Source organism: Myotis davidii, unplaced genomic scaffold (assembly GCF_000327345.1).
Source record: "Myotis davidii unplaced genomic scaffold, ASM32734v1 scaffold900, whole genome shotgun sequence".
NCBI classification, from domain to species: domain Eukaryota; kingdom Metazoa; phylum Chordata; class Mammalia; order Chiroptera; family Vespertilionidae; genus Myotis; species Myotis davidii.
In genome coordinates, this window is record NW_006295185.1 from 2014093 (window position 1) to 2041632 (window position 27540).

The following is a 27540-nucleotide window of genomic DNA, read 5'->3' on the forward strand; positions in this document are numbered from 1 at the left end:
AAGGATTGAAAGCCATGGTAGGATTAGCTGCAAGTGATGGATTCACAGGAAAGGCAGTCTGTATGTTTGAAAGAAAAAAAAAGTGTTAGAATTAAACAGATTATTCCTATTAATACACAAGGAGGCATTCTTTTAGAAAGGCTAAGCATATAACAATTTGTCATTTTTTCTCAGATTTATTTTGAGTCTTATACTAATTTCATATAGGAGTTATTTTAAACCAACAAATATCTTTGAGTATCAAATTTATTGGTAAACTGATAAAACGAGTCACATAATTTTAATAATCATGAGTTAGCCAAATTTCACCTCATTGATGGATTTTGTTCCAAATGTGTTTTATTTAGCACTTTCCTTTTTACCTTAAAATCATGCCACCTGCCCGGACCGGTTTGGCTCAATGGATAGAGCATCGGCCTGCTACTTTTATGAATCGTAATGTAAATATCTGATATGCAGGATGGTCTTAGACGACCCCTGTGAAAGGGTCGTTCGACCGCCAAAGAGGTCGCGACCCACAGGTTGAGAACCACTGCTCTATAAAGTCGTTAGTGCCATGCTGTGCAACTTGTAGTGTTCCACTGTGTATTACTGATAGCATGTGTTCTTTCTTACTTTCTTGTTATTTCTTTCACTAAAAAAAGAATAATAAAACTGTTACACTGACAACCAACCTGTGCCAAAACCTCTGCTAAATCACATTAATAGGGATAATTCGAAATACAAGATGAATAGGAAGTTGTAGACCACACTTAACTTGGAAGGAAGGACTTCTGCATTAGCACTCTACCTTAGATGTTTACCAAATTAGCTAATTTGACATTGGGAAGGATGGGAAAAAACCTTCCCCCTGAAAACTGGTAAGACTCACTAGGGTGATTAGAGAAGACTTGGGGGACAAGAGTTTTAAAAGGAAAGGGGCAATACCAGGTACCAGGAAAGATGATGGAACAGTCTGGAAGGTGCTTTTAAAGTTTGTGGACAGTCAGCCAAGGGCTTATCCAGCCTAACTAGGTACTATGATGGAAGAAGCTATACAGACATGTCACATTTTTTATTGAATAAGATATGAGGGTCCAGTAATTAGCTGATGCAATATCATCTTTTATAATAAGGTAGAAATCTCTTGGAAAGAGCCACCCAGGCATACTTCCACAAAAATGCAGACTTTATCAATTTGATAATGTATGATTTTCTCAAAATCACCAAGAATCTCTCATTATAAAATCTCCATATTTGAACCACACAATAGTATGCTTTGTTGTACTTCTTTTTTTCTCTCATAGTAAATTTCTAACTAAAGTCACTATCCTATTCCTAGATACTTTTTGCTTTTGCCTTTTAAAGAACTGAGAAGAACCATTATTACATTTTAAAAACTATTGAATTAAAAGAAAGATGTACCTGTGAGTGGATTTTCCAGATTAAAAACACCATTAATGACTAATAAATACTGATCAATTAATAATAATTAAGCCTAATGTACATAGAAGCAATGCATCCTGTTTACAGTAGCACTGAAGTTCCTTTAACTTTTCCTTTCTTTTTAGGGTGAAATTTTTTAGGTTAACTTCTGCTTTCTTTGGATTATATTTCAACCTTCTTAAATTTGTCACATACCCCACAGTTCAAAAACTGTGAAAATAAGCTGTAAATTAATTAAAGGTCTACCTAAAAAGTTCAAGGGGCTTGCTAAAAATGTTTAGGTTTTCACCACATACTACACTGTTCCATGTTTAGGTTTTCAAATGAGTATTATGTTTTATAATAATTTCCTCCTTGAGTACAAATTTCATTCAATAACACTGTTATTAGAAGAAGCAATTCTTCTACTTACAGAAACTCCTGAGGTTTTTACTTATTTTCAAATGGACATTTCTGTTTTCTCGCTACCATCTCTGTCCCAGGGTAACTACTCCATTTCATGAATTTGAACATTCAAGGGTTCAGATTTGGGTAACAGCACTCACCCCACCCCCATTAAGCCAAGAAAACTGCAAGCTTGCACATTCAGCTTTAGTAAGTAAATTTAATCCTGCTTATACCTACATTGCAGCCTTAAATTTCATTTGAAATAATATAAACTGTTCCAAGGGGTAATCTTTGTTTTAAAGAAAAAAGTTCCTAGCAGATTGAATGCGATTTCTATTTATAGCCTGAAATAGTCTAGAGTAGTAGACTCTAGAGACTTTAAATATGTTTCAGATATTCATTTGAACCTAAATTATTTTCTAAATATTTGAAAATATGAGAAGACTTTTCCTCTTAAAACCAGAGGTGTGGGTTTTCAATTTTCTCTGAGTTTTATAAAACCAACAAGAATGGTGAAGACAATTGACTTTATGAATAAAAGATCACCTAGAGAATTATTTACCCTCACTGTCTCTGGCAGGATTAGCTCCTAGAGTAGGAATTCCCACAGATTCCCTAGAAACTCTAAGGGCCTTAGGAAATGCCTCCTAAAAATCAGTGAATTGTCTCTAGAACAATGCCCCCTAATGTCTTTTAGTCTTGGATTTCTCTGAGAGTCAGATCAAAGCTGCATGCAATCTCCGGAAGTTCAAGGACATGTCTGCCTTGTTTTTGTATGGCCAAGTTGGTAACAATGGTTCCTACATTTTTAAATGGTTAAAAAAGTAAAAGATAAAAATATTTCATAATGCATGAAAATTATTTGAAATTCATATTTTAGTGTCCACAAATAAAGTCAACTGTGCTCATTAGTAGATCTGTATTACAAAAAGTTGTGGATACTTGTTTTCTCTCTTGCCTACATAATATCTTCAACTTTGCCCATTGTCCCACAAAGCCTAAAATCTTTACTATTTAGTCATTTACAGGAAAGTTTGTTGACCCTCGTTCTAGAGGATTCCCAAAAATAAAGCACTCCATCAATTTCTGGATTAAAGTACTAATTATATATAAATCTATTGATGTGAATTTAATACTTTTTGGCAAGATTCTAGAAGTTGAAAACGTTTGGCTTTAGAAACCAATACTGAAGTATTCACTGAAATGTTCCTTTAAATTGTCACTAAAATTAGGATTCTTAACTACTTGTTAATAGAAGAATAACTACTCAGTGACAAAGACAGATGTAATCCTATACAGGCAAAATTTTAGGAGTCACCACATATTGGTTTCAAAGGATTTTGAAGCACGACTGAATAATAATATAATTCAATGAAAAACTATGCCTCAAATATATATGTCCAGTTTACACATACACTTTAGAAACATTGATTTAATTCTTAAATGGGTTATTCCTCAAGCTAGTATAAAGAAATAAATGGTAAATATTATGCTAAATCAATCTTTGTGTCTCCCCAACAGCCTAGATCTATTTGTAGTTGTTTCAACAATATCCGAGGTCAGTTACAATGATTGTTGGATGAATGCAAAGTCACTTTGGCTAATCCTGGCCAGAAAGGAATATAATAATTGAGGCCTTTCATCTCTGAGGTCCTATTTAGAGGTGGATGACTAAACATTTTCTTTTATGGGATGGTAAACATTTGGTAATAATTTGTTGACTTGATTTTAATACCAGAAAAATAGTCCTCTTAACTTTTACTAGCACCCATAATACCTTAGTTTTATTGCTCATTTAAAAGAATTTATATGGTACAAAAGGAAGCTTGTTTCAGCATCACCATGCATATTTCTATCCTTAGATTATCCCAAAGCACATCGAAATGTATAATTTTAGTTTCTATCAGACTTTAGTAACTGTTCACATGGAGCACAAATGAATAATCTTGGTCTCATAGATTTGCTTGGTTATCTCCACACTCTGTGTGTGAATTTTTGCAGAGACTGGAGTGGCCAAAAGGCACAGCATGAGACCCACATAACCTCCAATAGTTAATTGGTCCCTCGGTAATTGAGAGTTAACTTTATAAACAGACACAAGCAGATAGTGGTGTTTATGTACTAATCATACTTGTTAATGAATAAGTCGCTATGGCTCCAGAGAACGCTAAGGAAAAAATAAGTTCAAGGGTCAAAAGTAGATAGCTGTTCTCACCTAGACCTGGATTTTCTGACCTTTTTAGTCACAGAAGTCTCTAAGTAAGAGGAAGCATTGAAGGTAGGCAGGTAGGTGAAGGATTAATAGATTATTGTGGGTATAAAAGGTGTAAAGTATAGCATGCAAGAGAGGACAAATCCTGATTTGGATCTGCCTGTGTTGGGTGGAGGACAAGCTACAAAATAGGCCAGGAGTTATAACGGCGAACTTACACACAGATCAGCATATCACCAAAAGATGACTAGAGGTAAGGATCTGGAAAGAGGGCAAATGACTTCTTCCTTATATGGACAAGGCATTTTTTACTTTGTTCCCAAGAAGTGAACAAGAACTAACCTAAAAATTACTTGTTGGTGAGCCACAATGTAATAGTAATGACAATTCACTTAACTTTAGCATGCGACTAGAAAAGGAAAAGTATTTTTATAAAATCAAATGGCTACTCAATTTAAACAAAAGGTATGAAACTAAATATAGATTTTTTGAGGAGAGGAATGGCAAGATCTTAGAAAAGCAAAAAACAAACAAACAAAAAAACACATGGAGGCTGGAGACTGTAAATATCTCAGTGCAACTCTAGGATAAATGGATGCCAAGGGTTATAATGATCAGGAGTTCAACAAACAACCACCAAAATAACACAAATCAAAACAAAACCTTGCATGGTAATAGCAAGATAGCTATATACAGAAAAAAAGAAAAGCCCAAAGCTATAAAAATACAGAAGATTAGGTATATATCAGAAAGTAATGGGGTAAAAAAAAAAACATTAGTTGACCATCTTACCATTGTCATACTTTCATAGAGTGTAGAGATTGTTTCTAGATCATCTTTTTATCCACCTCTTATCCTTTTAGATGTTTGGCACAGAGTAGATTGTCAATAAATATTTACTGAATTGAGTGAAAAGGGATTCCTAAGCCATTGACTACTTTTATGATTACCAATTAGAAAATCCAATTTAAAAATTACGGTACAAAAAGAAACACTCAAGGGTCAAAATCAGTGGACAAATGCATCTCCTCTCTACTGAGGGAGACTAAACAAATTGCCCTTCACAAATTGTCTTTTGATATAGATGTGAAATGCTAGATCAAAAAATATGAGAAGCACAGGGTATTTTATACACTCATATATATATGTGTGTGGATGTGCATGGATGCACACATACACACATATGTATATATGCATTTTTACATTGGAGTGGATAAATCATAAGTACACAAATGTATTCAATGAAGAGTTCTGAGAAAAACAACTTAATGATACTATAGACTAAAATATGTAACTTCTTAACACAAAACTTGTGGTTCTAGGGAAGTAGTGAATTGTTAATATTATGGTATTCACAGAATGGTTTAAGAGAGGAGATTAGGTAAAGAAGGGTTTAAAATATTCAGTAGATCCTTACAGGATATTAAGGCAAATTAGGAATGTTTGGGGGACCCGTTTAACTTTAAGATTGGTATCATGTGCAGTGGCAACCACAGGATTCATGCTAGGTCTCCTGATGGAGATCTGAGCAAGGAGATGGCTTTGATAAGAAAACAATATCATCCTCTATAGGTGAAATTGTCAAGCCTTGGTTTTGTTTATTGTTAGTGTTGTTTTTTTGTTTATCTTCCGTCAAGGAAAAAGCTTTACACAGAGGTTTCCCAACTTCCTACCTTCATCTCACTGGTGATCAACATAGAGCACTTTTGAGGTAGCTGACTATAGCTTAGACTGTGATCAAGAACAGGAAAGCTAACAGACTCACGTGGTTTCATGAGCACCAGACTCTAACCAACTGAGCTAATCAGCCCCAGAGGAAAAGGACACACAATGTACTGAGAGGAGATTACGTTTAATATATCCCATGGGAAAATATGAAGTAGGATAAGGGGAGAATTTTGAGATTTATCACTACCAAAGAAACTGGGCTCTATAAAAGATATCGTGTACAAATTCCCTCTGTTTGTCTGCAAAATTGTAGCATTTTTGCTTAATTTTTGGGAAAAGGATTTCTCATTATGAATTAACAGACTTGGCAGAAGGCAGCAAACCCACTGATGGTGTCATTTATTTTGTTTTACTATAACAGGAGCTTGAAGCAGTGTATATAGCTTTGGGAAAGAACCTGAATAACTACTCTACTTTGGACCAGTAGTTGCAATCAGGAGTGAATCCAGGATGTGTAGGGCCTGAAGTTTTTCAGTAGAGTTGGGGAGGGGAGGTTTGTACAGAAATATATTTTGCAAATTTTACAAACCCACTGTAAACATATTGTTTGGGTTTCTCCAAGGGCCTTGAAAGTGAGGGCTCCTGAGCCTTCACTAACCTCAAGTTAAGTATAACCCTGGAAATGTTTTATTGAACAAATAAATAATGTTAGACTTCAGTTGCTATCTGTAAATAAAATCTTCTCTAATAGTTTAGAAAACATAGTGAAATCCAGACGAAATTTGAGCTCATAGTATGGTTTTACTCCACCCACTCCTGGGATGTGATTTGGTCAACTTGTCATTATGGAACTTCACATGATAATGGCAGTCATAATTATATTAAGAACACATTAGCCTTACAGTCTACTGACTTGGACATTTTGCAAAAATCACTTTACAAAGCATTCAATGTCACCACATCCATATGAAACAGGTACTTGTCATTTTGCAAGTGGGTAAACTGAGAAATCCACTGAAGAACTGCCATTAAAATACACAAGACTAGTAATCTGGAATATGGACATAGTTTCCTTTTCCTTAAAATTTACAAAATACCTTGGCTACCTTTTTCATGATAATTTTTTTATTTATTGTAAATTTATCTTTATTGTTGAAAGCATTACAGATGTCACCTTTCTTCCTAATGGTCATGATAATTTTTAATAAAAGGGCCATTACTATAGGGAGAGAATATAAAGAATTCAGTCAATAAAATTAGTTTATGTGAACTAGAAAAAATGTACTCTGATGCTAAAATGCAAAGTGTATAATGTGCCTTGATGAGTGAAAAATATTATCCTTTTGTCAGAAACTACTAAATTATTTAACCATTAAACTCTTTCAAAAATTATAAAGTAAATAAATATTTTGCAATTTTCTTTCAACTTAATTAAAACTGTTTTAGCCAAAGTTTCATATACTGATACATACCTTATAGGTCCCATTTTAAAAAGAAGGAAAACATTAAAAATATTAGGGTCTAACAATATAAGCATAACCAATGGACATAAGACACTGGGGGATGGGGGAGGCTAGGGGACTGTCTTGGGCGGGGGAAAAAAATGGACACATATGTAATATCCTTTGTAATAAATAATAAAATTTAAAAAAAAATAATGATATTACTTATTAATTAGTATATCTCCCGTCTTCCTATCTATTAGAACTTCCTATCTTTCCCCTTTGGGTTCTGAAGTGTCACATAACCTTCCTTTCTTACTATATTAACATCATATAAACATATAAGCTTGTTTATGATACATGTACTTAATAAATAGAATTATAAAAAACATTTTAAAAGGTGGGGAGGATCCCAGCAGACATCAGATGATTCTATCTGCAATGAAGGAAAAACTTGGAATGAAACCCATGCTTATAACCTCTGTGGTTTGGGACACCGTAACCTGGCCACAGGAATGCAAGCCATGAAAAGCATAAACAGAGCAGATTTGGCACACCTGGATGGTAAGCCAAATGTGCCAAGGCAATAATCTCTGTATAAATCATCAGGTGAATACACTCGACTGAGTCAAGTTTACCTATGTGTAAGGAACTGCCTCCATGTGAATCAACACATTCAGAGAGAAACTAAAGAAATTTACTAGATATGGACAGGTCTAGATTATGTGAAATGTCTAAACCAGAAATATTTTAACAGCCTTATAACACCGTGTGCACTTTATACTTATATATATTGCATCCAGCAGAGAGACTTCTTTCTCCCTGTAATGAAAATTCTTAGTTGTGAAATTAAAATTTTAAACCATTAGCTTTGTTTGAGAGTAATCCGGTGTGTCTACTTTTCCTAAAATTCTTGTGCGGTGCTCAAGTTTGCCTCCCTAATGATGCCAACGTGAGTTCTTAAACTTATAATTTTTTGCTGTGAACATCAGAAATTCTCTTAAACAACACTGAAAAATATTAAGGGGTCACACGGTTTCTCTCACTTGCTCAACTTCCTCCATAGGGCTAACAAACGCTTTCAGAGGTGGAAATTTATACTAGCAAATGTAAATTCAGGCCCGTTAAATACAGTGAATAAAGTTGCCCGCTACAGCAAGCATTCCATCCCAATTGACTAGGTGTGGCTTTTATTCATTGTTCGGTCACACTGAACAGAATCTGTTCTCTAGCTACCATCCCATTTAGGCTGACATTCCCTTTATCTGAGGGCTTATAATAAGCAAACCATACTCAGTTTTCCAAAAGTAGGTGTGCTCTTCTGGTATCTCAGAAACAGATCAAAGTATATTTTGTGGGAAAACCTGAAGTTCAAGCCAATGATATCATGTAGGTCTTAATATACAACCATACAAACATCAGGATTGAAAATTTAAACAAAACGTGACTGTTTTAGAAAAAATGATCACATTATGGTAGGTGTTAAAAGGGATCAAGGATTGTTTAGGGAGAGTAGGTACCAGAGAAATTAATTAAAATCTTGTTACTGTTATAGTTATATCAAAAATCCATAATAAAGAACATTTCTTTTGAATCACAATGGTAAATGTCATTTAAAATTGTCACTAGCTCAATTACAACATGCCTACAAAGCAGCTTTCTAGACCTCAAAAGAGGATCATATTAACCATTGTGGAGTTAATTTTTTAATAAGTAATAACTGCAAAAATTAACCTTTTACCAGTTTATGACATCACAACAGCTATTTTTAAATACATAATCCACAACTTAGAAAAACAATTTCCAATTGTTCCCTGGGGTCTTATAAGGAATGACCTACATCTTGTGATATGCTATAAAATAAATTGTATTCCTGTGAGTCATATTAGTCATGTTCTACAGCCTGAAATCTAAAATTACCCTCACTGAAGAAATAAGGCAAATGTATTCTATTATTGAAAGCAAGAAGAATCAAATTAGAAGGCACAAGAGGCCAGAAAACTCAATGTATCTCTTAGTTTCTAAAAAAAGCCATCCCCTATTCCCCAGTGTGAGCCATCATGATCGATAATGCATAAAGGGTTGAGACTGGGAATGGAGAAACTCTACTAGAATCTGAATAGAAAATGAATAGTCTGCCTTCTGTCTCTACCCCTACTTTAGCCTAGGCCTTGCTCTGATTCCCTGAAACAGGCGTTTGATTGCTGCCCTGATGCTGTCTCTTGACTTGTGAAAATATATACACTCCAACTCTATAGAAAAGGCTGGGCCCACGTGTGTGATAAAATCTGGCTCCTATTCTTTGTTCAGTCTGAAATTGGGACATCCCAAGAGAGGCTGAGAGTAGTAAGGGTGGGTGAAAAAACTCCCTTGGCTTATTCCCCATCTACTCACATTTTCTGGACTCACCAAGCACATTCAGTCTTCTGTGGCTTTGTTTATCCTGTCTCAGTATCTAGTAGATTTTCTCTTCCCTACCACTTTAGAAGTAGGAAAAAATGTAAATATTTCAGTGCGTGAAAGCCTAGTCTGAAGGAGTTCAACCATGTAAAGTAATCCTGAAGGCCAGAGGGGAGCTCTGAGGAACTCACTGGTGACTTTCTGGGAACTAATTTATAACATAATTAATCAGCAATGAATTTCAAGACAAATATATATATATATAGCAAACTGATATAACATGAAATCTATGTATTTTTACTTAAATTTGTCTAGATGTTCTGGGAATTGAGAATCATAGTGCAAAATTTTAGTGACTCATCAATGCCCCTGCCACCTGTTTCGTGCACTGTCTATAAATATGGAGTACTTAAGGGGTCTCCTATCTACACATATCTCCTTTAATTCTGAGAATCAACTTTATAATGGAATAGTCAATCCGCTCTCTGCACCCACATTTTCATTGTATCTAAATACTATATACATCTTTCAGCATTCATCAGCACTGATGAAATAGTTAACAGGATAACATAAACCTTTCAAGTTAGTATCTTGTTCATGGTTTAAAACAAGTAGAGCGGCTAGAATTAGAATGAGACATCACTGAACTAAATTTGAGACCTGGTAAATTCAGTAGAAAAGGGAGTTTTCAATTCCCCCTGAAAGACCAAACTGCAACTTTATATTTTAAGGTAGCAAAACAAGATGAATTATCAATAGGAAAATTTTACTTTTAAAGGATCTAAGCTCACTGATCCACAAAAATAGTACATACTGGTCTAGAATGACACCGTAATCTTATTAATTTCTGCAAAGGAAAACTCTGTGGCTAGGTCAAATTAAATCCACCATCAAATACCTGACCAGTATTCCTCAAGACTGACAAGGTCATGGGAAACAGGGAAAGACTGAGAAATGGTCACAGACCAGAGGAGAGAGGGGGACAGATTCAATAAATGCACTGTGGTACCCTGGATTGGACACTGGAACAGAAAGAATGATGTCTGAATGAAGTCTGGAGTTTAGTTAACAGTAATGTGTAAATGTCAGTTTCTTAGTTTTGACAAAAATACCATGGGAAAATATTAACAGTGGGAGGAACTGGGTAAGAGATCATTTGGGAACCTTTTGCACTATCTTTGCGACTTTTCTTTAAATTTAAAATTATTTTAAAATAAAAAGTCTACTAAAAAGTAACAATAAAACCATCAAAAACTGTTTAAATTTAATATCATAGAATTCACAGTTTTACATCATGTAATAATAATCAAACCTCCTCCTCATCTTAAAATGCCCGTTCCTTTATTGATATTTTTCTATAAACTGAATTCATGTTTAAATACAGCCCAGATTTTAAATTGAACACACCTGATTGCTCCCTTCACATGCAGGGCAGCTTTGTGGTGTCAATTAATATATTAGCTTGTGTCCTAAATCCTTCTGTAACTAACTTCTCAAAGGCCATGCAAGGTTATTCCAATGTAGATATATATCCTTTAAAAAAAAAGTACACATATGCAATTTTTAAAGACGATGCTGTGACTTACAAGTGATGACATTTGAGCATTTTGGAGCATAAACTGCATCTGCTGGGCAAACATGGCTGCGGCAGTCTTTTGTTGAATCAGATTGTTCCGTCCATTAATTTCCAGCTGCGTTTTTAAGTGTGGAGGAGGGTGAAGGTACTTGCAATTCTCTCTAGCACATCGACCCTAAAAATGAAGAATTAGAGTAATTTTCATGAATTTTTCTAAAAATCTGATATGGATTAGAAAAACAAAAGTGTATCAAACAATGAGAAAACCAAGGGAAAAATGTTAAATTGTCCCTCAATTGAGGGGTGGAGAAAGAATATATATAAATATATGACATACGCATAAATATATTTTCTAAATTTGAGATCCATTTTTCTGGACATTTTAGAGTCTAAAGTTCTTTTCCCTGAACCCGTACAATGTGAGAAAAAATCTTGAAATCCACTGACATTCTTTTAATCATAGAATAAATCCCTATGCCTGGTAGCCATGTTGTTCTTTAGGTTCCAGAGACAATGGCTCTAGATCACTTGGATAATTGAGACCAAATTTTATTTTGGAGCCACAGCTATATGAATGTTTTATTGATGGCTTAAGCACTTCCAAACAGAATAATATGTCAGTCCTGTGGAACCAAGCATCTTTAGTGTTGCCTAAATGTTGACCCGGCTACTATATATGGTATTTCCTATGTGGTAGCAAAACTGGACAGATACTACATTGTCAAATATGACCTGTTGTGGTTAGCTCATGAGCATTATTTAAAGCAGCTAATGATTCTCTCATTTAGATTACTGGGTTCACCAGAATTTGTTTAAGGCAAGCAAAACTGCAAGCAGTTTTCACCCCCACAAATGCTAGAGATGGGTGAATTAAAAAAGGCAACTTTTTTGTTTTGATCCAGGAGAAAATAAGTTAGTTCAGTGATGGCGAACCTATGACAAGCGTGTCAGAGGTGACATGCGAACTCATTTTTTGGTTGATTTTTCTTTGTTAAATGGCATTTAAATATATAAAATAAATATCAAAAATATAAGTCTTTGTTTGACTATAGTTGCAAATATCAAAAAATTTCTATATGTGACACGGCGCCAGAGTTAAGTTAGGGTTTTTCAAAATGCTGACATGCCGAGCTCAAAAGGTTCGCGATCACTGAGTTAGTTCATCAAGTGTTTTGAACACATGCCATGAATTTTCCTTATTTATGATTTCTAAATGGTTCTCACAATCACTTCTCCATATTTAGTTATCTTGTTTCTAAAGCCTTCCTATAATTTTCCTGAGAATCAAGTTGTCTCCTTCAAAACTTTATAGAGCTACATATGATGCAAAACCAAATGTACTGCAGCTGCTCTTTTAAATATCATGTCACTGGGATGAGGTGGCTCTATTATTTTACCTTCTCTGGCAAGAAGCTGAGTACAACTTAGAATGTGGCTTGAGAAATTAGAGGTTCAACTATTGTTTTCTGTCAGGGTTGCCCTTTTGTTTCTCCCATTGATCAATTTATTTTCAATCAAATTAAGTGATTTATAAAATCAAATAATATCTTAGTTTCAATGTACCTTTACATTTCTCTGCAAATCCTGGAAAAGGAAAATTTATTAGTAGTTAAGAGTTGAGAATGGTATTAACCCAATCTTCCCAAATTCATAAGTACCCTAGAATAGCTATATAATTTCAGCACATATTATGGCTGTAATAAATTTTTATATGCACTAAATATCACAATAATGAAGTTTCTCCCTCATTAATATGCCTTGCAACAGATACCATGAGCCTCTGTTTTACACTTTCCACAACCTGCACCAAACCAGAGATAGTCAAAAGGATTTTAGTCCCTAGATTCTCCAGTCTCAACCCAGCATAACTGAGATTATCTGGCTCAGAATTAGCCTTGGGGAGCAGTGGTACTGGTGTCTTCCACAGCCAACCATGTTAGTTTATACTTCAGCATTTCTCTTTTGCTTCTTACACCCTAACATTAAATATTTCCCCAAAGTTTGGTCCTAAATCATTTGCTCTCCTCTCTACTCTCTCTTCCCTTGGGGAATGAAATTCTTGTGAAATTTCATATATCACAGTAATTGCTCAGATCTTAAATCTCTATCTCTCTGACTCCTCCTCTGAATTTCAGTTCTTTTTATTACTAATTGCAGCGGTATTCGGAAATCCTGCCCCCTAACCAGATCTAAATAACTTACTCCTGGCCTTTCTTCCCATTAGACTATTTTCTCTTTACCTGCATACTCACATTTAGGACCCTTACTCAAATCCTCACACTTTCGGACAGTTACATAACAAGCCATGAAAAAAGAAATTAGGCACTTGCCGAGCAGGATTGCCTTAGAATTGTAAACCCACCCTGGTAGCTTTCCCAGACAAGTGGCAAACACAACCATAGACATTTACACAGAACACAATTTGTACCCCCCCCAAAAAAAAAGCTGTATAATGAGGACTGTCTCATATTTTCAGAAATTCCAAACAAGCGATCTTTTTTTTTTAAGGGGAAAGAAATAATTAGGAGTTTGACTTTTGTTACAATTTAGAGTTTTAACATGATTTACATTGAATACAATCAGAGACAGGATAGGAAGGAAAGGAGGGAGAAAACAGGGGGTATTTGGCACATGTCCTACCAATCTTCAGATAAAGAATTACTACCTGCATTTGTGTTTTTATATAATGTTCCTTTACATATAATAGCTTTTCTTAAGCTTTTTTCCTGGGAAACTAATGACATTTTTTTCACAAAGCAAAACTGTATATAGAAATAGAAAAAGAATTACTCTTTAAACATTACATCAAGTTGGGTTTTAAAACTGAACTATGGAATATAAGGCAGCATGATATTTTTTTAAAAACTTACTTATGAAATCTTACTTGATTTATAAACTATTCTCTTTTTAATGACAGAATCCATAATTTAACTTTATAAAATGCAGATGCAGAGCAATAGTACCTTATCAGAAACTGTTGCTTATGTTAAAGAAAGCTTATAAAGAACAAAAATATCTGCATTTTCTACCCAAACAGTAAATGAGAAGACCAAATAATCTTATGAATGTTATCTGTGAAACACAATATTTCAAAAAGAAAACCAAGGTCCTTCAGTTTTTTTTTTCAAAACAACTTTAGAACTCAGGATAATAAATCTCCTCTGTATAGTATTCAGTCTTCAAAAGGCCAGACTTAATTATACACCAAAAAATTTTAATTGGAGTTTGGAGGGAGGGAGGGCAAAGTTTTTTGACATTGGCTAACATTTGCTTTAGTCCTTGTAGGGAATTAGGCTTTTTGGTAAGCGTGAATGAATGGGGTGGGGTAAAGGCAGGGAAAGAACTGCCCAGCACAATATATAATCACCTACTGTTTTTGTCCTTTGGGAAATAAATGCCTATGAACAAAAAGGTTCCAATGTTGCCCGAGCCAGTTTGGCTCAGTGGATAGAGTGTTGGCCTGCAGACTGAAGAGTCCCAAGTTTGACTCCAGTCAAGGGCATATACCTCGGTTGTGCACTTCGATGCAAGCTGATCCCCAGCCCTGGTTGGGGGCACATGTGCGGGAGGCAACCAATTGATGTGTCTCTTTCAAGAGATGTTTCTCTCTCTGTCTCTCCCCCTCCCTTCCACTCTCTCTAAAAATCAATGGAAAAATATCCTTGGGTGAGAATTATTTTTTAAAGAAAGATTCTAATGTTGTCCTTAGGCCAGCTAAGCACTTTGGATGGGCCACAAGATACCCTCTCACACTGGGTCTATAACAGCCCACAATGATCCTTAGTCTGAAAATAAATCACACCTCAGGTTTCCCAAGCCAAATCAATAGTGTCCCATGTCCTCTAGAAGGCCAAGAAGTTCAGAACTGCCATGTGCTCAGTTCAAAATATTGGACCATGTCATAAAGGATTACAAATTTTGTATCTATGACAGTCACCATCCACTGGCAGAGCTGACTACATACTAAAAACAGCAGCAAAGAACTGTCAAGCCATGCAGCTCTTTTTCTTCTTCCCCTGCATATACACACATAATTTTTTAAAGTATTGAAAATATTAGAGCGAAAACATCTATGCTAGCCTCAGTTTCACTTTTTCCACTTCATTTGGCCTTAAAAACAAACCATTGTCATCTAGACTATGTAACTGAGTTAAGAAAATAGCAAAGTGATTAAATAGGAAAGTGATTCTCTGCTGAAATAAGTGCTACTACGCCTGTGAATCTCCCAGCTTCCTTCTCTTATCTACTCTTTTTGAAAATACATCCAGAAAGCAGCAGGGGGAGAAAATTGCCAATGAAATTTCCAAAATATGTCTGCATCAAAAAAGTTGATGACAAAGGAAAAGTTGAAAAGCATTTATAAAACTTCCAAAATTCAATCTAGTTCCCTTTCTTATCTTTAAGCTTTTCACAAATGCAGTCAAAGCCTTTGACTGAGAGAAAAAAAGGTAGCATTGTAGAGATTCAAATCCCCCCTAAGTCTTGGGAACTAGGAGATTCCGTCAGATATAAGGTTTTCCATATACTCGGTGGTAGAAAAATCCTGAGAAATGTACTTTTTATGTTCCTGACAGAAAGTTCTCTCAGAATAAGAAGAGGACCTTATGAAGCTGAAAATGACACTTTGTCAATTAATTTCTTAACAGAAGCAGCTGTTTGCAAAAATGACTTGCTTTTTCAAATACATTTGGAATTATAGGGGGAAGTCCTCTCAAATACAGTAACTCGATTACATTTTCAGAGATATCTTACTGCTCTGCGAGACTACCAAGTGTTAAGGGTTAAGTGTTAAATGAAGGCAACAAACAGATGATTTGTTCTATGAAAAAAAAAGTTATCCCATTTAAGTGATCATCTATGAAAAGAAGGAATCCTATTGATTTTATATTAACCCACTGAAAACTACTTATATGCATAGACATGGCCTCTCAGAGGAAGCCAAATTTGTAATTTTGAAATTACAAATCATACATACTAGGTTGCTGGGTTCTTACAACCATCACAGACCTGTTAAAGGCTAGGGACAATCAGAAAGAACTAAAAGTGAGTCACATCAACATAAACTATCAGCCAGATGTCAGCGTGAGAATGGCAAATTCCCTACTTCTTTTTAGAGTTCTGTCTTTATAAAAATAAATATAATCGGTATTATTTCCTCCTCCAATATTTTACCATCTATGAATATTGATATATATGCACAAAGAGCATTCTTAAAATCTAACATACAAGTTTTAATTTAAATTTGAGATGCAGACAAGAATTTTTTAAGCCTATAATAAACCATTTCCTGTATATATTGAAGGCAAAATTAATGAGGCTAAACGTAGACCCCATAGAGAGGGCGAGCCAAGTACACACTCCCTCCACTGTAGTCAGCACTGATATACATATACAGGGCAATGACTTTGGAGCAAACCAGAAACCAAGTTTGAATATGTAAGAAGCTGGGAGAAGGGCAGAATAATTTTCTTCCCTATCTGTCTCAAGAAAGCTTTCAAATTGTGACCTCCAAAAGATGAAGGGAATAATAGGCTCAACAATCACACCATTGTTCTGAAATAGCCCACTAAGATAACTTGTTTACCAGAATTGCAACATTTAGGGCTGAAACAGATTTTACAGAACATCTTGTGCACCTTTATCTTACGGAGAAAGAGATGAGGTGGCTTGTCTTAATTAGCAAGCAGCACAGTAAGGACAGAAGCCAAGTTTTCAGATTCTCACTACCCAATATGGATTTTCTGTTCAAATGACTCTTCCTCTGTAAAAGTTTTCCCAAGCCCATCTCCCCACCCCCATTGCTATTTATCTCTCCCTCTTTTGTGACTCCAGCTGCACCTTGTACTCAGTTTTATGGTTGTACTTATCACTGTGTACACTGTGATAAATTGTTTGCATGCCTATCTCCCCATTAGACTTTGAGCTTATCTAAAGGCAGGACTATATCTTCCTCATCTTTGAATCTCCAGGAATGTTTCTGTGCCTGGTTAATAGTGACCACTCCATAAAAGTTTGCTGATTGAATGAATAAACTTTGTAAAAATAATCTTACAAGGCCTTACAGTAAGTCTTCCTTAGAAGCCTAATTCTTTCTCTTACTATTTCCTTTAATCAGTTCTTTTATCTTGCTCCAAAAGGAGAATCATAGCCAACACACGACCAAGGTTGTTCCTGGTTGTCTGTTCCAAATGAACCGTTATCCTATGCAGCCCCAGAAAATAACTAATTTATATCTTTTTTGCAATGAATATATACTCAGAGATGTATGTGACCATATGGCTGGAAAATTCTGGTAATTCAGTTAACTGAACCAGAAATGTCAAGAATCCACAAAGTATACAGACACCAACTCTGGTCTAATTGCAGGGGTCTGTGGTCACCGGAACCCCCAGGAAACAGGACCCCACAAAGCTGAATAAAGGAACCTACCAAAGATTCATAGTTAAAGAGCATCTGGGCCTGCCTAGGGGGATCACTGAAAGTCCAGGGTTGGTTTAGAATAAACTGCCTTCTCAAACTGCTCCACTTCCACCCCACATTTCTCTGAACAAGTTGCAAGTCAAATTCCCATAAGCTATTGGACAAAGGTGGAATACCTGGTTTGGGGATAATCACATAGGTGGGGCCTCCTTGTGTATCTCTATTGCATATACTGACTTCTTAAAAGAAATATATCCCCCTGTACTTCAAGACACATATCCAGCTGCATTCACATCAAACATTTATTTTCAAATAATCATGACCTTAAAATTTTCACTGAAATTTTTGAAGGGCAAATAAATAAATATCATAGTTGCTGTTCACAGTGAAACCAAGCCTGCCTCACCAATACCCCATATATGCTTCCTGCCCCTCCCCAATTTCCCCTAATTTAATAAAACACCTTCAATCACTTTAGAAAAAATATTAACTGAATATCTGTTCAATAATAAGCTCCCCAAGAATGCATCATCTGTTTCCAAATAGCCAGCCAGAATCAAATTAAAACCCAGAGACAATTGAATTACACTTGTATTAAGTTACCAAAAGTCAGAAGGCATTTCTGATGCTAAATATTCATGGAAGTTGTCTTTAAAGTAGTTGATGGCAGCAAACATAAAATGTCATTAAAATATAGCAAAAAAAAAGGAAAGAAAAATCGTGACATTCAATGTGTTACTCTAAGAAATAAAATACACATAAAATCATGCAACTTCAAAATTCACTTACTACATAGAATTTGTTATGAAATAACATAAAAGGGTATCTTGACCAAGAGTCAGTCAAATCTCCTGCCCATAGGGTTCCCTCACTTCTCTTTCCTGCACACCCCATCCAGTCACCTACCACAGCGATTTAGAACAAGGACAAAGAGGACACCAGCTACTTGCACCCTTTCTTCCCAGCTAGGGCTTCCGATTAGAATCCTATCAAGGGTTGCCAAATTTATCAAATGAAAATACAGGACTCCCGATCAAATTTGAATTTCAGATAAACAAATAACTTTTTAGTGCAAGTATGCTTAATACAATATATTATCTATCAACCCTCTCCTTATTTTTCCTTCTACCCTGGTGAGTTGAGCTAAATAGAGTCAAATTCTCTAAAACTCAATTTACCCCCTTTACCTTAAAGTTGTAAGCAGCCCTCTCCATGGAATCAGTCTGGGTTCTACTTGGCCTTCAGTTGCCCAGAGCAAACCAGAAGGCACTCTCAGTCCCAGCTTACCTGACCAGCCACAAGGAATTTAAGGAAGTAGACTGTTGGGGAAAGCAGTTTTTTATTCCATGGCTCCTCCCACAAAAAGCTTCACAGGGCTCCCTCCCAATCCTGTCAGCCACTCAGCTTTCCCACCCACAGTGGTGCAAGTGTATATTCAAATGACTTTGATGCCTGCCCAGAGCTCCTCCTTTAGGTTAGGATAAGACAGGCATGGTGAGTGACCACAACGCCTAACTACTGACTCTAAATTTATAGAAAAGTTTGAAATATATGAATTATTACAGGAAAAGTAGGCTTTTATGTTTTTAAGGTTTTTACATATGTGTCTGGGGGTGAGGAGGGCAGATTAACATTTTTTTTTCTTCAGCTCTGTCTGTGGAATACTCAAATTCAAGCAACAGTCATCTATTGAAGCCCAGGAAAATGACTGCTTAAGCATTATGTTTCTCTATGCACATATAAGATCTATGCAGATACTTATTCAAAACATGTAAAAATGACAATGAATAGCCACTATGTGCATATTTTTTCCAGTCAACCCTTGATTGTGCATATTAAAAGACAGAGAGAAGCAGGGGGGCATGGTTAATTCTAATGAGCAAAATAATATACTCAGGAAAAATGGCAATCTATACTAGCTCCACATTACAGAATATATATATATCACAAAAGTGGCAATTTTGGACATTTCAGAATCAGTTTCTAGTCATAATCCTGAAATTATTTTTTATTTATGAAGAATGCAAACTTCTCTTTTGGAATTATTAAAGATTCAGAATTAGTTCTATCAGAAAGAATGAAATGGTACTTAACTGAGGAAGTTTATATGATAGTAGACAATAGGTCAAAGAAATATTAAATAGTAAAGCTGGAAAGGCTCTTAGAGATCATTTAGTCCAGCATTTGCCAGAGTGTGTACCACAGACCTCTATTCCCAATAAGCCTCAAAAACTGAGTTTCCTGGTTAAATACTTATAAGAAATGGCAAACTATATCCCTCTCTTATAGTCTGATATCACACCAGAGCATAGTAAAGGTTCTCTCTCATATGTCCTACAGTAAAGAAACCTGCTTACTTTTGTTAACTCAGCATTTCCCAACATAGTTTAATCACACAAACCATCCCTCTTTTCTTCTTTTACCCTCACTAAAGGATTTACTGATTTTAGGGAGAGAGGAAGGGAGAGAGAAACATTGATGTCAGAGAGAAATATCGATCGGTTGCTTTCCGTACGCTCCCTGAACAGGTTTGAACCCACAACCTAGGTATGTTACCTGACCCAGAATCGAACATACAACCTTTTGGTGTACGGGATGACGCTCCAACCGAGACATTCATTCCTCTTTTTACCACCTTTTAACATATCTCATTAAAGTATCTTCATAAAAATACTGATCTAATTCAATTCCCTCCTACTCAAACTCATACCAAACCTTGTGGCATTTTATGAGTCAAGTTAGTGTTCCTTCATATTTTTAACTTCTCTTTCTCTCCTAAATAAGAAAATATAGTGAACTCCAAAGAACTCGATCTTCCATTGAAATGGCACTTAATATTTTTGCTTCTACAGTAAGTTCTCACTTAACATTGTCAATAGGTTCTTGGAAACGGAACCTTTAAGTGAAATGACGTATAAGGAAACCAATTTTATCAGAGGCTAATTTATATAAACACGAGTTCTTTTCCTATGGCATATTTCTGGTCACAAAAACATCATCAAACTTCTAAATAAAAACCCCAAAACACTTCTAATACTAAACATGGACATAAATGGGGCTATACATACATATAAGAAAGATGAATCAAAACAAGTAAGGGAATTGTTTTCCCGCCCACTTATTTTAGTTCAAGGTTGTGGGTGGCCAGATCCTCTCCCAGAAGCTCTGGGCACAAGGTGGGACTCACCCTGGACAGGACACCCTTCTATCACAGGGGCACTAACACTCTCCACTCACTCAGACTGGGACAATTTAGATACCCCATTTCCCCCAATTCACCTCACATGTACATCTTTGGGATGTGAAGGAAACCAGAGGACCCAAAGAATAGCCACAGAGACATGGGGAAAACATGCTAACTCCACAGAGATAGTGGCGCTGGCGAGGAATCAGTTTCCCACCCGCCTCCCCATCAACTTTGTAACAAAACGTTATTAGATGATCTGCCTACTTGATTTCTCAAAAGTTAACAAAATGGAGAGTTTGCCTATAATTGCTACAAAGGCAGATCCCACAGTTATCTTCCCAACACCCCTTGCCAAAACTGTAAGTTTTGTCAGATATTTCCATATGACTGCTGGAGCTTTCTTCTTTTATTTGAATGTTTCTTAGGCAACTTCTGAAGTTTCAACTTTGAGTCTTATCTGTCTAGCTGGATTTCCTACAATCTAACTTCTGTCCCTTGAACCCATGCCAGTTAGCTTAGGTTTTCCATGACTTAAGGGTCTCAAGTGAGTTCTAACTGCACTAAAACTTGGGAAGTAAGAATGTATTTGGCAATCCCCTCAATTCCTAAGGGTCTTAACTTTGCACTCATCTTAAACCTTGGGGTTTCCACTTGGCAAAATTAAATTTCCTGTCTCTATAAAAATAAAGTTATAAGGAGGAGGGTATAAACTTATAAGGAGGAGAGTATAAGGTGAGAAATGCAATGATTATTTTTTCATATTTAAACAATTTATCTTTGCAGATCTCAGTATGCTGCTAATAATAAATTAAGTAATTACAACTCTATAGCCAGACATGTAACCCTCCTCCCAGAGGTTATATAAAGGGCAGATATAGTTATTGATTTACCTCTGCATTTTTAAATTAGAGGCACAAAGATGAAAATCAGTCCCTCCTTTGCTAAACATAAATCTTCTTCCAGATAAAGAAATTTAAAAGCAGGATATAAAAATGGCTGTTTATCGGATCTGGCTAAATTCGTAAGTGTGAAATCATGTTTCAAACCCCAAACAGAGCACTTTAAAATAAGCATTTTCCTCATATTCCTACCCGACACCAAATATACAATTTCTAAGCAGAAAGTTTTACTTGGTGACATGGACTGCCATTAAAATATTTTGAGGCACAGACTACATCTACATTTTGTTAATGATAAGATATTTTTATTACCAAAAGTCTTACTGAAATCTTTGTGCTAATTTGTCATAAAAAATGTAGGCATTTTAGAGTATCGGACAAATATCCCTATCTTCCCCCCCCCCCCAACCTCCCAAAAAAAGAAAAGGCTCAAAACTCCAAATGCATTGTGTATTTAAATAAAGTTAAGTGGTGTTTTTAGCCCAGGGAGTCTTTTTAAAAGCATCTGAAAATTAGGCCAACTTACTGTTTGTTTTGTTCTCCAGACATAAGAAGAGCAATTTACTGATACAAATTCTTTTTCTTTTAAAAATAAAGATCTATTCTGCCTGTCCTGAATATCTACCAAGTATATTAAGTTTCACCCAGGATGTGTTTCAGGGATTTGAACAGAACTGACAAAGTTCTAGATAAAAGTACTGAGATTACTTTTAAAAATATATGTATTTTGATATTATCCTGTCTCAGTCTAACTTAGCAAATAGTAACCTTGTTAAGCTCACCTGCTTTCAGTGAGAAGTTAATATTTGATGATGATGAAACTGTTCCTGGTATTTAAAGAACTTAAACAAGGCTATCCACAAACAATGTGACTAGAAATGGGGTTAGTTTAAAGAAGATAAAATGATAAGTGGAGGTTTCATGTTTTAAAATAAATCAATCCCTCAACCATAAAGTCTCATATCTTTACAGAGAAGAATATGAAATATGATCTCTACCAGAGAATGCCTATCTCCAAATCTAAAACAAGGAAAAAAATAAAGCAAAGCAAAGAACAGGAAAAAGTTAATTAGTAATTTTAAAATCTGTCCATTTGAACTCCTCAAGTCAGTTTCAACAGTTGGAACAAAAGTTATTGGGAGAATAGTGCACTTGTAGAGATGTTGTGTTCTTTGAAAACATACCCTCTATATCAACCAAAAAAAAGTATCAAGGGTCATAGTGATAGTCTAATTGGTGCCTTTTGATTGGTAGACTCCTTATTTTAGTGAGGAAAAAATAAAATAAAACAGATTTATTCTAGCTTCATTTGCCTTCCCTGAAAATTAGGAAACCTCAGAAAACATCTTTTTGAAAAATAAAATGTGTCCATTTATGTCTTTTATATAAGGCAAATGAAATTTAATTCTAGAAAAAAAATCCTATATAATAAAAGCTTAATATGCCAAGTGTCCAGTCATCTTGTTGGCCATTCAACCAATCAAAGTGTAATAATATGCTAATGATACGCTAAGCCTGCTCAACTGCTCACTGTGATGTGCACTGACCACCAATGGGCAGACACTCCGGCCAGTAGGTTAGCTTGCTGCTGGGGTCCGGCCGATCAGGATTGAGCAAGATGGGCCAGACACACCCTAGAGGCTTCCCACAGTCCCTCCCCAGCTGGCCAACCTCCCGCATCCCTCCCCAGCCCCTGATCATGCACCGTTTGGGTCCCTCAGCATGGCCTGTGCTCTCTCGAAATCTGGGACCCCTCAGGGGATGTTGGAGAGCCAGTTTTAGCCTGATCCTGCAGGCCAGGCCAAGGGACCCCACTGGTGCATGAATTCGTGCACCAGGCCTCTAGTATTTTATAAAGTGACACAATGAAATAAACTGGATAGTATAAAAATCACTGTGCCAATCTTTTCCAGTTATTTTTCTACTAAATATAACTGGAGAATGTAATTTATTTTATTTTGTTTCATGTTTTACATTGACTTTATATACTAGACTCTAGTATGTAAGGTCAAATGACCTTTGGAAGTGAACTAATTCTTACCATTTATGAGTGTGCTGGAGAATAATTGTATATACAGTTTTAGCACATGTACTTGGCATGTGACAATTGCTGACACATATTTAAAGACCAGGTTGAGGCCTCCATAAGATTATATTTTCCATTAATATCTTGAAAGTGGTCATAATGACAAAACCCCTTTAAGGACCTTATATAACTTTGTGAAATGGTTTCCCCTTTTTACCACACCACACCCACTTCAGTAATAGCAACTGACTTTATTATGTATTTATCATGTGCTAGGCACTGATCAAAGTGCCTTATTTGCATTACCTCATTTAATTTTCACAATAAACAACCTTAGGTGGACAGTGTTTTACTGAGGAACTGAGACACAGAGAATTAAAGAAACACAGGCAAGCTGACAAATCTAATGTAGCAGAGGAGGGATTGGAACTGAGGTGCTCTGGACCTGGAGCTCACATTCCTAACCAGTACACAATTACCTCATAATACTTTGACATTAACTAAACTGAGGAATGAGCTAGTTCAAATATTTCTACTGTCTGGGCCACTAGTTTCCCTCTCAGATTATTTCATATTAACTGGCTGTTAGGTATGTCCAGAAGTTATTTAAGATACATTTATGAAAAATGAAATGTTTTGTTAAGTATCTAGGGATCTTGGGTGACTTGAAAACAGGTAAGACAAGGTAACTGAATGTCCTTTTTTCTTTATGGCACATACACCTGAATAATTACAGGTAACTTTATTGTGTATTGCCATGTGCTGGACACTGTTCAAAGTGCTTTATATGTATTAAGACTTTCATCCTTACTGAAGCAGAACAATTAGTACAAACCTGTCCTCTCTTAGCGCAGCTTTTTATAACTGTTTGCACAATAGAATTTTGCCAGTTGGTTTGGGAGAAGCATTGTCATACTATCAGGAGTTGGGTTATGAGAGTTGAAACACAAACAACCATGACCTGACAAAAGAACAGTCCAGCAATACCTGATGGACATAGAGAACAGATGGAAGTGGAACTCATTAAAATGGTTGTGTACATTTTGTGATTCTATTACCTTGCTAAAAAAGACTCTTAAAAACAGTAGTGCCATTTGGAAGATTTACTCAGACCTCAAATGTCTTGAGTGCTATAGCTTCACACTATCACAAAGCAGAGAGAAAACAATGACAAGAGATGAACTGTATCACATAATAGTATGGAGTGTTCTTCTCAAGCATTTCATTTCACTAAGAGCACAGGCAAATAAGAATTCACATACACTACACACACAACCTCACAAAAGACTACACGACAAAAGCTCAGTAGTAGTGGAGATTTGATTTAAATGACCAGAGACTGTACATACTTTGAGATGGTGCAAAGTAGGATGATTTGCAGGCCTGGGAACTAGGGTTTGACTTTTTCAGTACTTAAAAAGTAGGATATGAACAAGAGTTACGTTCATTTTCTTTTCTATATTGCAAATTTATTTGGAGGTAAGTATATAAATCTAAAGATTTCAAATACAAATCAATACCTGGATACATCAGGTAAACATTTTAATAATATAAACACATCAATTCCATTCAATATAATTTATCATTCAGGTTTTCCCACAGCTTTTTAAAAACAAAGTGTTATAGATACTTGCTGAGGATAGTTGGAAACCTGGATTTTATAAGTGTCTGGACAATTGGGCATGTAGAACTCAAAAGTGTACTTATACTTTTAAAGACAATGTGATAGGGAAAATAACAATAATAACAAATCCAGTGTTGAAATGAATCAACTGTTTAGAATCAGGTTACAGGCTATTCATACTTTGACTTCAGGATTGTATTAGAAAGAGTGCAAGACTGGATTTAAGTGCCTTGGATTCTGATTACCTTTAGATCATGGCTAAGTTATTTTCCAATTCTGTTCATCAGTTTTTCTAGGAATAATTTCAGCCCCTAAATATTTCAGAGGTACTTTGAACAAATAAAAAGGGAAATTTAGTATGTTTTGAAAATAAAATCAGTACAAAATATTATACCTATTTCTCTTTATTAATTCTTTTAAAAAGAGCTAAAATTGTTGCTATGAATTAAGTATTAAAACATGACAGATTGTAAACTATGTTTTACCACTTTACCTCTCCACAAAAGTAATGCATTATATATGAGAAATTCCTGATATTGTGAGTAATGTGAATTATCATGTGCCTAGAGGGGGAACTTATATACAATGTTAAAGAGCCAAGGACACTTCCCTTCTTAGAACTGGATATTGTTAAACAGTTGTTGCTCCCACAGCTCAGTGGTATGATAGGTGAAATAGCAGAGGATAAAAAAGCCGATTCAGGCTTTAATCTTATCCTTGCAAATAACTGAAAAGATAAAAGAATTATTGCTCCCTTTTCAACTGGCAATGAGCCAGTGCTTACTTAGGGAGACCCGTTTATCTAATCAAGAGACACATGTCTACCATCACAAGCTTCTTACTTTAAGTTCTCTCATAATGAAAATTCACTTTAGAAACATAATGACTAAACATTTAAAGTAATTTCTATTTTATAAAAAGGTTTGGAACAACACACTTTTTGGTTGGTACATTTTAAATGTTTTACTTTGCCAAACTGCTGTTATATTTTATTTACAATATTAAAATGATAGAAAGAAATCGGGCAAGTCATTTTTCCTGGTAAATTAGGAGGATAAAGTCAAACAAATAATAGACAATAAGAGAAGATGTTAATGGTGCTTAAAATACTAACAAGTAATTAATTATAGCAAAGAGATTTTAAATATTATTTATATAAATTGGTGAAATATTAAAATTGAACTTCATTATAAGATGGTTTATAAGTTTTTGAACTAATTTTTCCTTTTTTAAAATTTTTATCTAATTATACCAACATCTTAGAAGCCAATATTGACTCATATAAATGTGAAATATGTTTGAATATGTGATATATATGTACATACACATATTTCTATTGATAAAAACTAATATATAACATTATAAATATATACATTAGAACTAATAAATATTATAAATATACAAATACACACACACACACTTTTATGTACCCACACTGACTGCATATAAAATTATGAAAGTCCACTTATAGCAGCTTAGAACACCTACAATAGAGCTCTTGGGTTATTAAAAAAGTCACTAATGTCTCCAAAGGGTTATAATAGGAAAATGTTTTTTTTGTTTGTTTCATACATTTGGACACTGATGTTATTTTGCCCAATTATCTGTATTGTAATGTTTTATGAGAAGTTTCTATATGCTCCACAAAAATAGGGTTCTGTGCTCAAAGAATTTTGATAAATATTGGGTTAAAAAGAATTAAACTGCTGTCTTTTGTGCAACATGTTTCCGAGCCTTATCTGTAATTAAGCCATATTAGCTAATAAGCATTGTGGTATTGTTTGGGGGGAGAAACATAACAATCTTCATTCTACCATAGCAGAACATAGACAATAACCCAAGAATAAGGCCATCTGAAAAGTGAGGAAAAGGAAGAAGCATTGAGAGACCGACTGCTGAGAATTCTGAAACTGTGAAATATTCTCTTTAGTTGATATTCTCCTGGATAGGCATGGTTTTCTCTAAACCAATGATTTTCAAACTTTAGTGTTCATCAGAATAACCATGAATGCTTCTTAAAACACAGACTCTCAGACCCACCCCCAGAGTTTCTGATTCAGATGTTCTGGGGTGGGACCAGAAAATTGACATTTCTAACAAGTTCCCAGGTAGAGTTGGTGCTGCTAGTCTGCTAACCATTTTGAGAACCTCTGCTCTATGGGAATACCGTCCTATCCACCAATGGATTTAGCTGTTTATTAAGCATTTTCTTAAGTTACTGATAATCTAAGTGTTATGTTTCTTTTATATCTTAATTCCACATCTCCGATATCA

At 35.3% G+C, this 27540-nt stretch overlaps 1 protein-coding gene across 1 annotated transcript in view; it reads right to left on the minus strand.

Moving 5' to 3' along the window:
• The window catches only part of MBNL3 (muscleblind like splicing regulator 3), a 66612-nt gene that overhangs the window by 17420 nt on the left and 21652 nt on the right, over positions 1 to 27540 (minus strand). The window contains exons 2-3 of the mRNA XM_006769892.2: positions 11121 to 11285; positions 2 to 58 (exon numbers count right to left, since the gene is read on the minus strand). Coding sequence (XP_006769955.1) covers positions 2 to 58; positions 11121 to 11285 — 222 coding nt within the window. The remainder of the gene's footprint in view (position 1; positions 59 to 11120; positions 11286 to 27540) is intronic.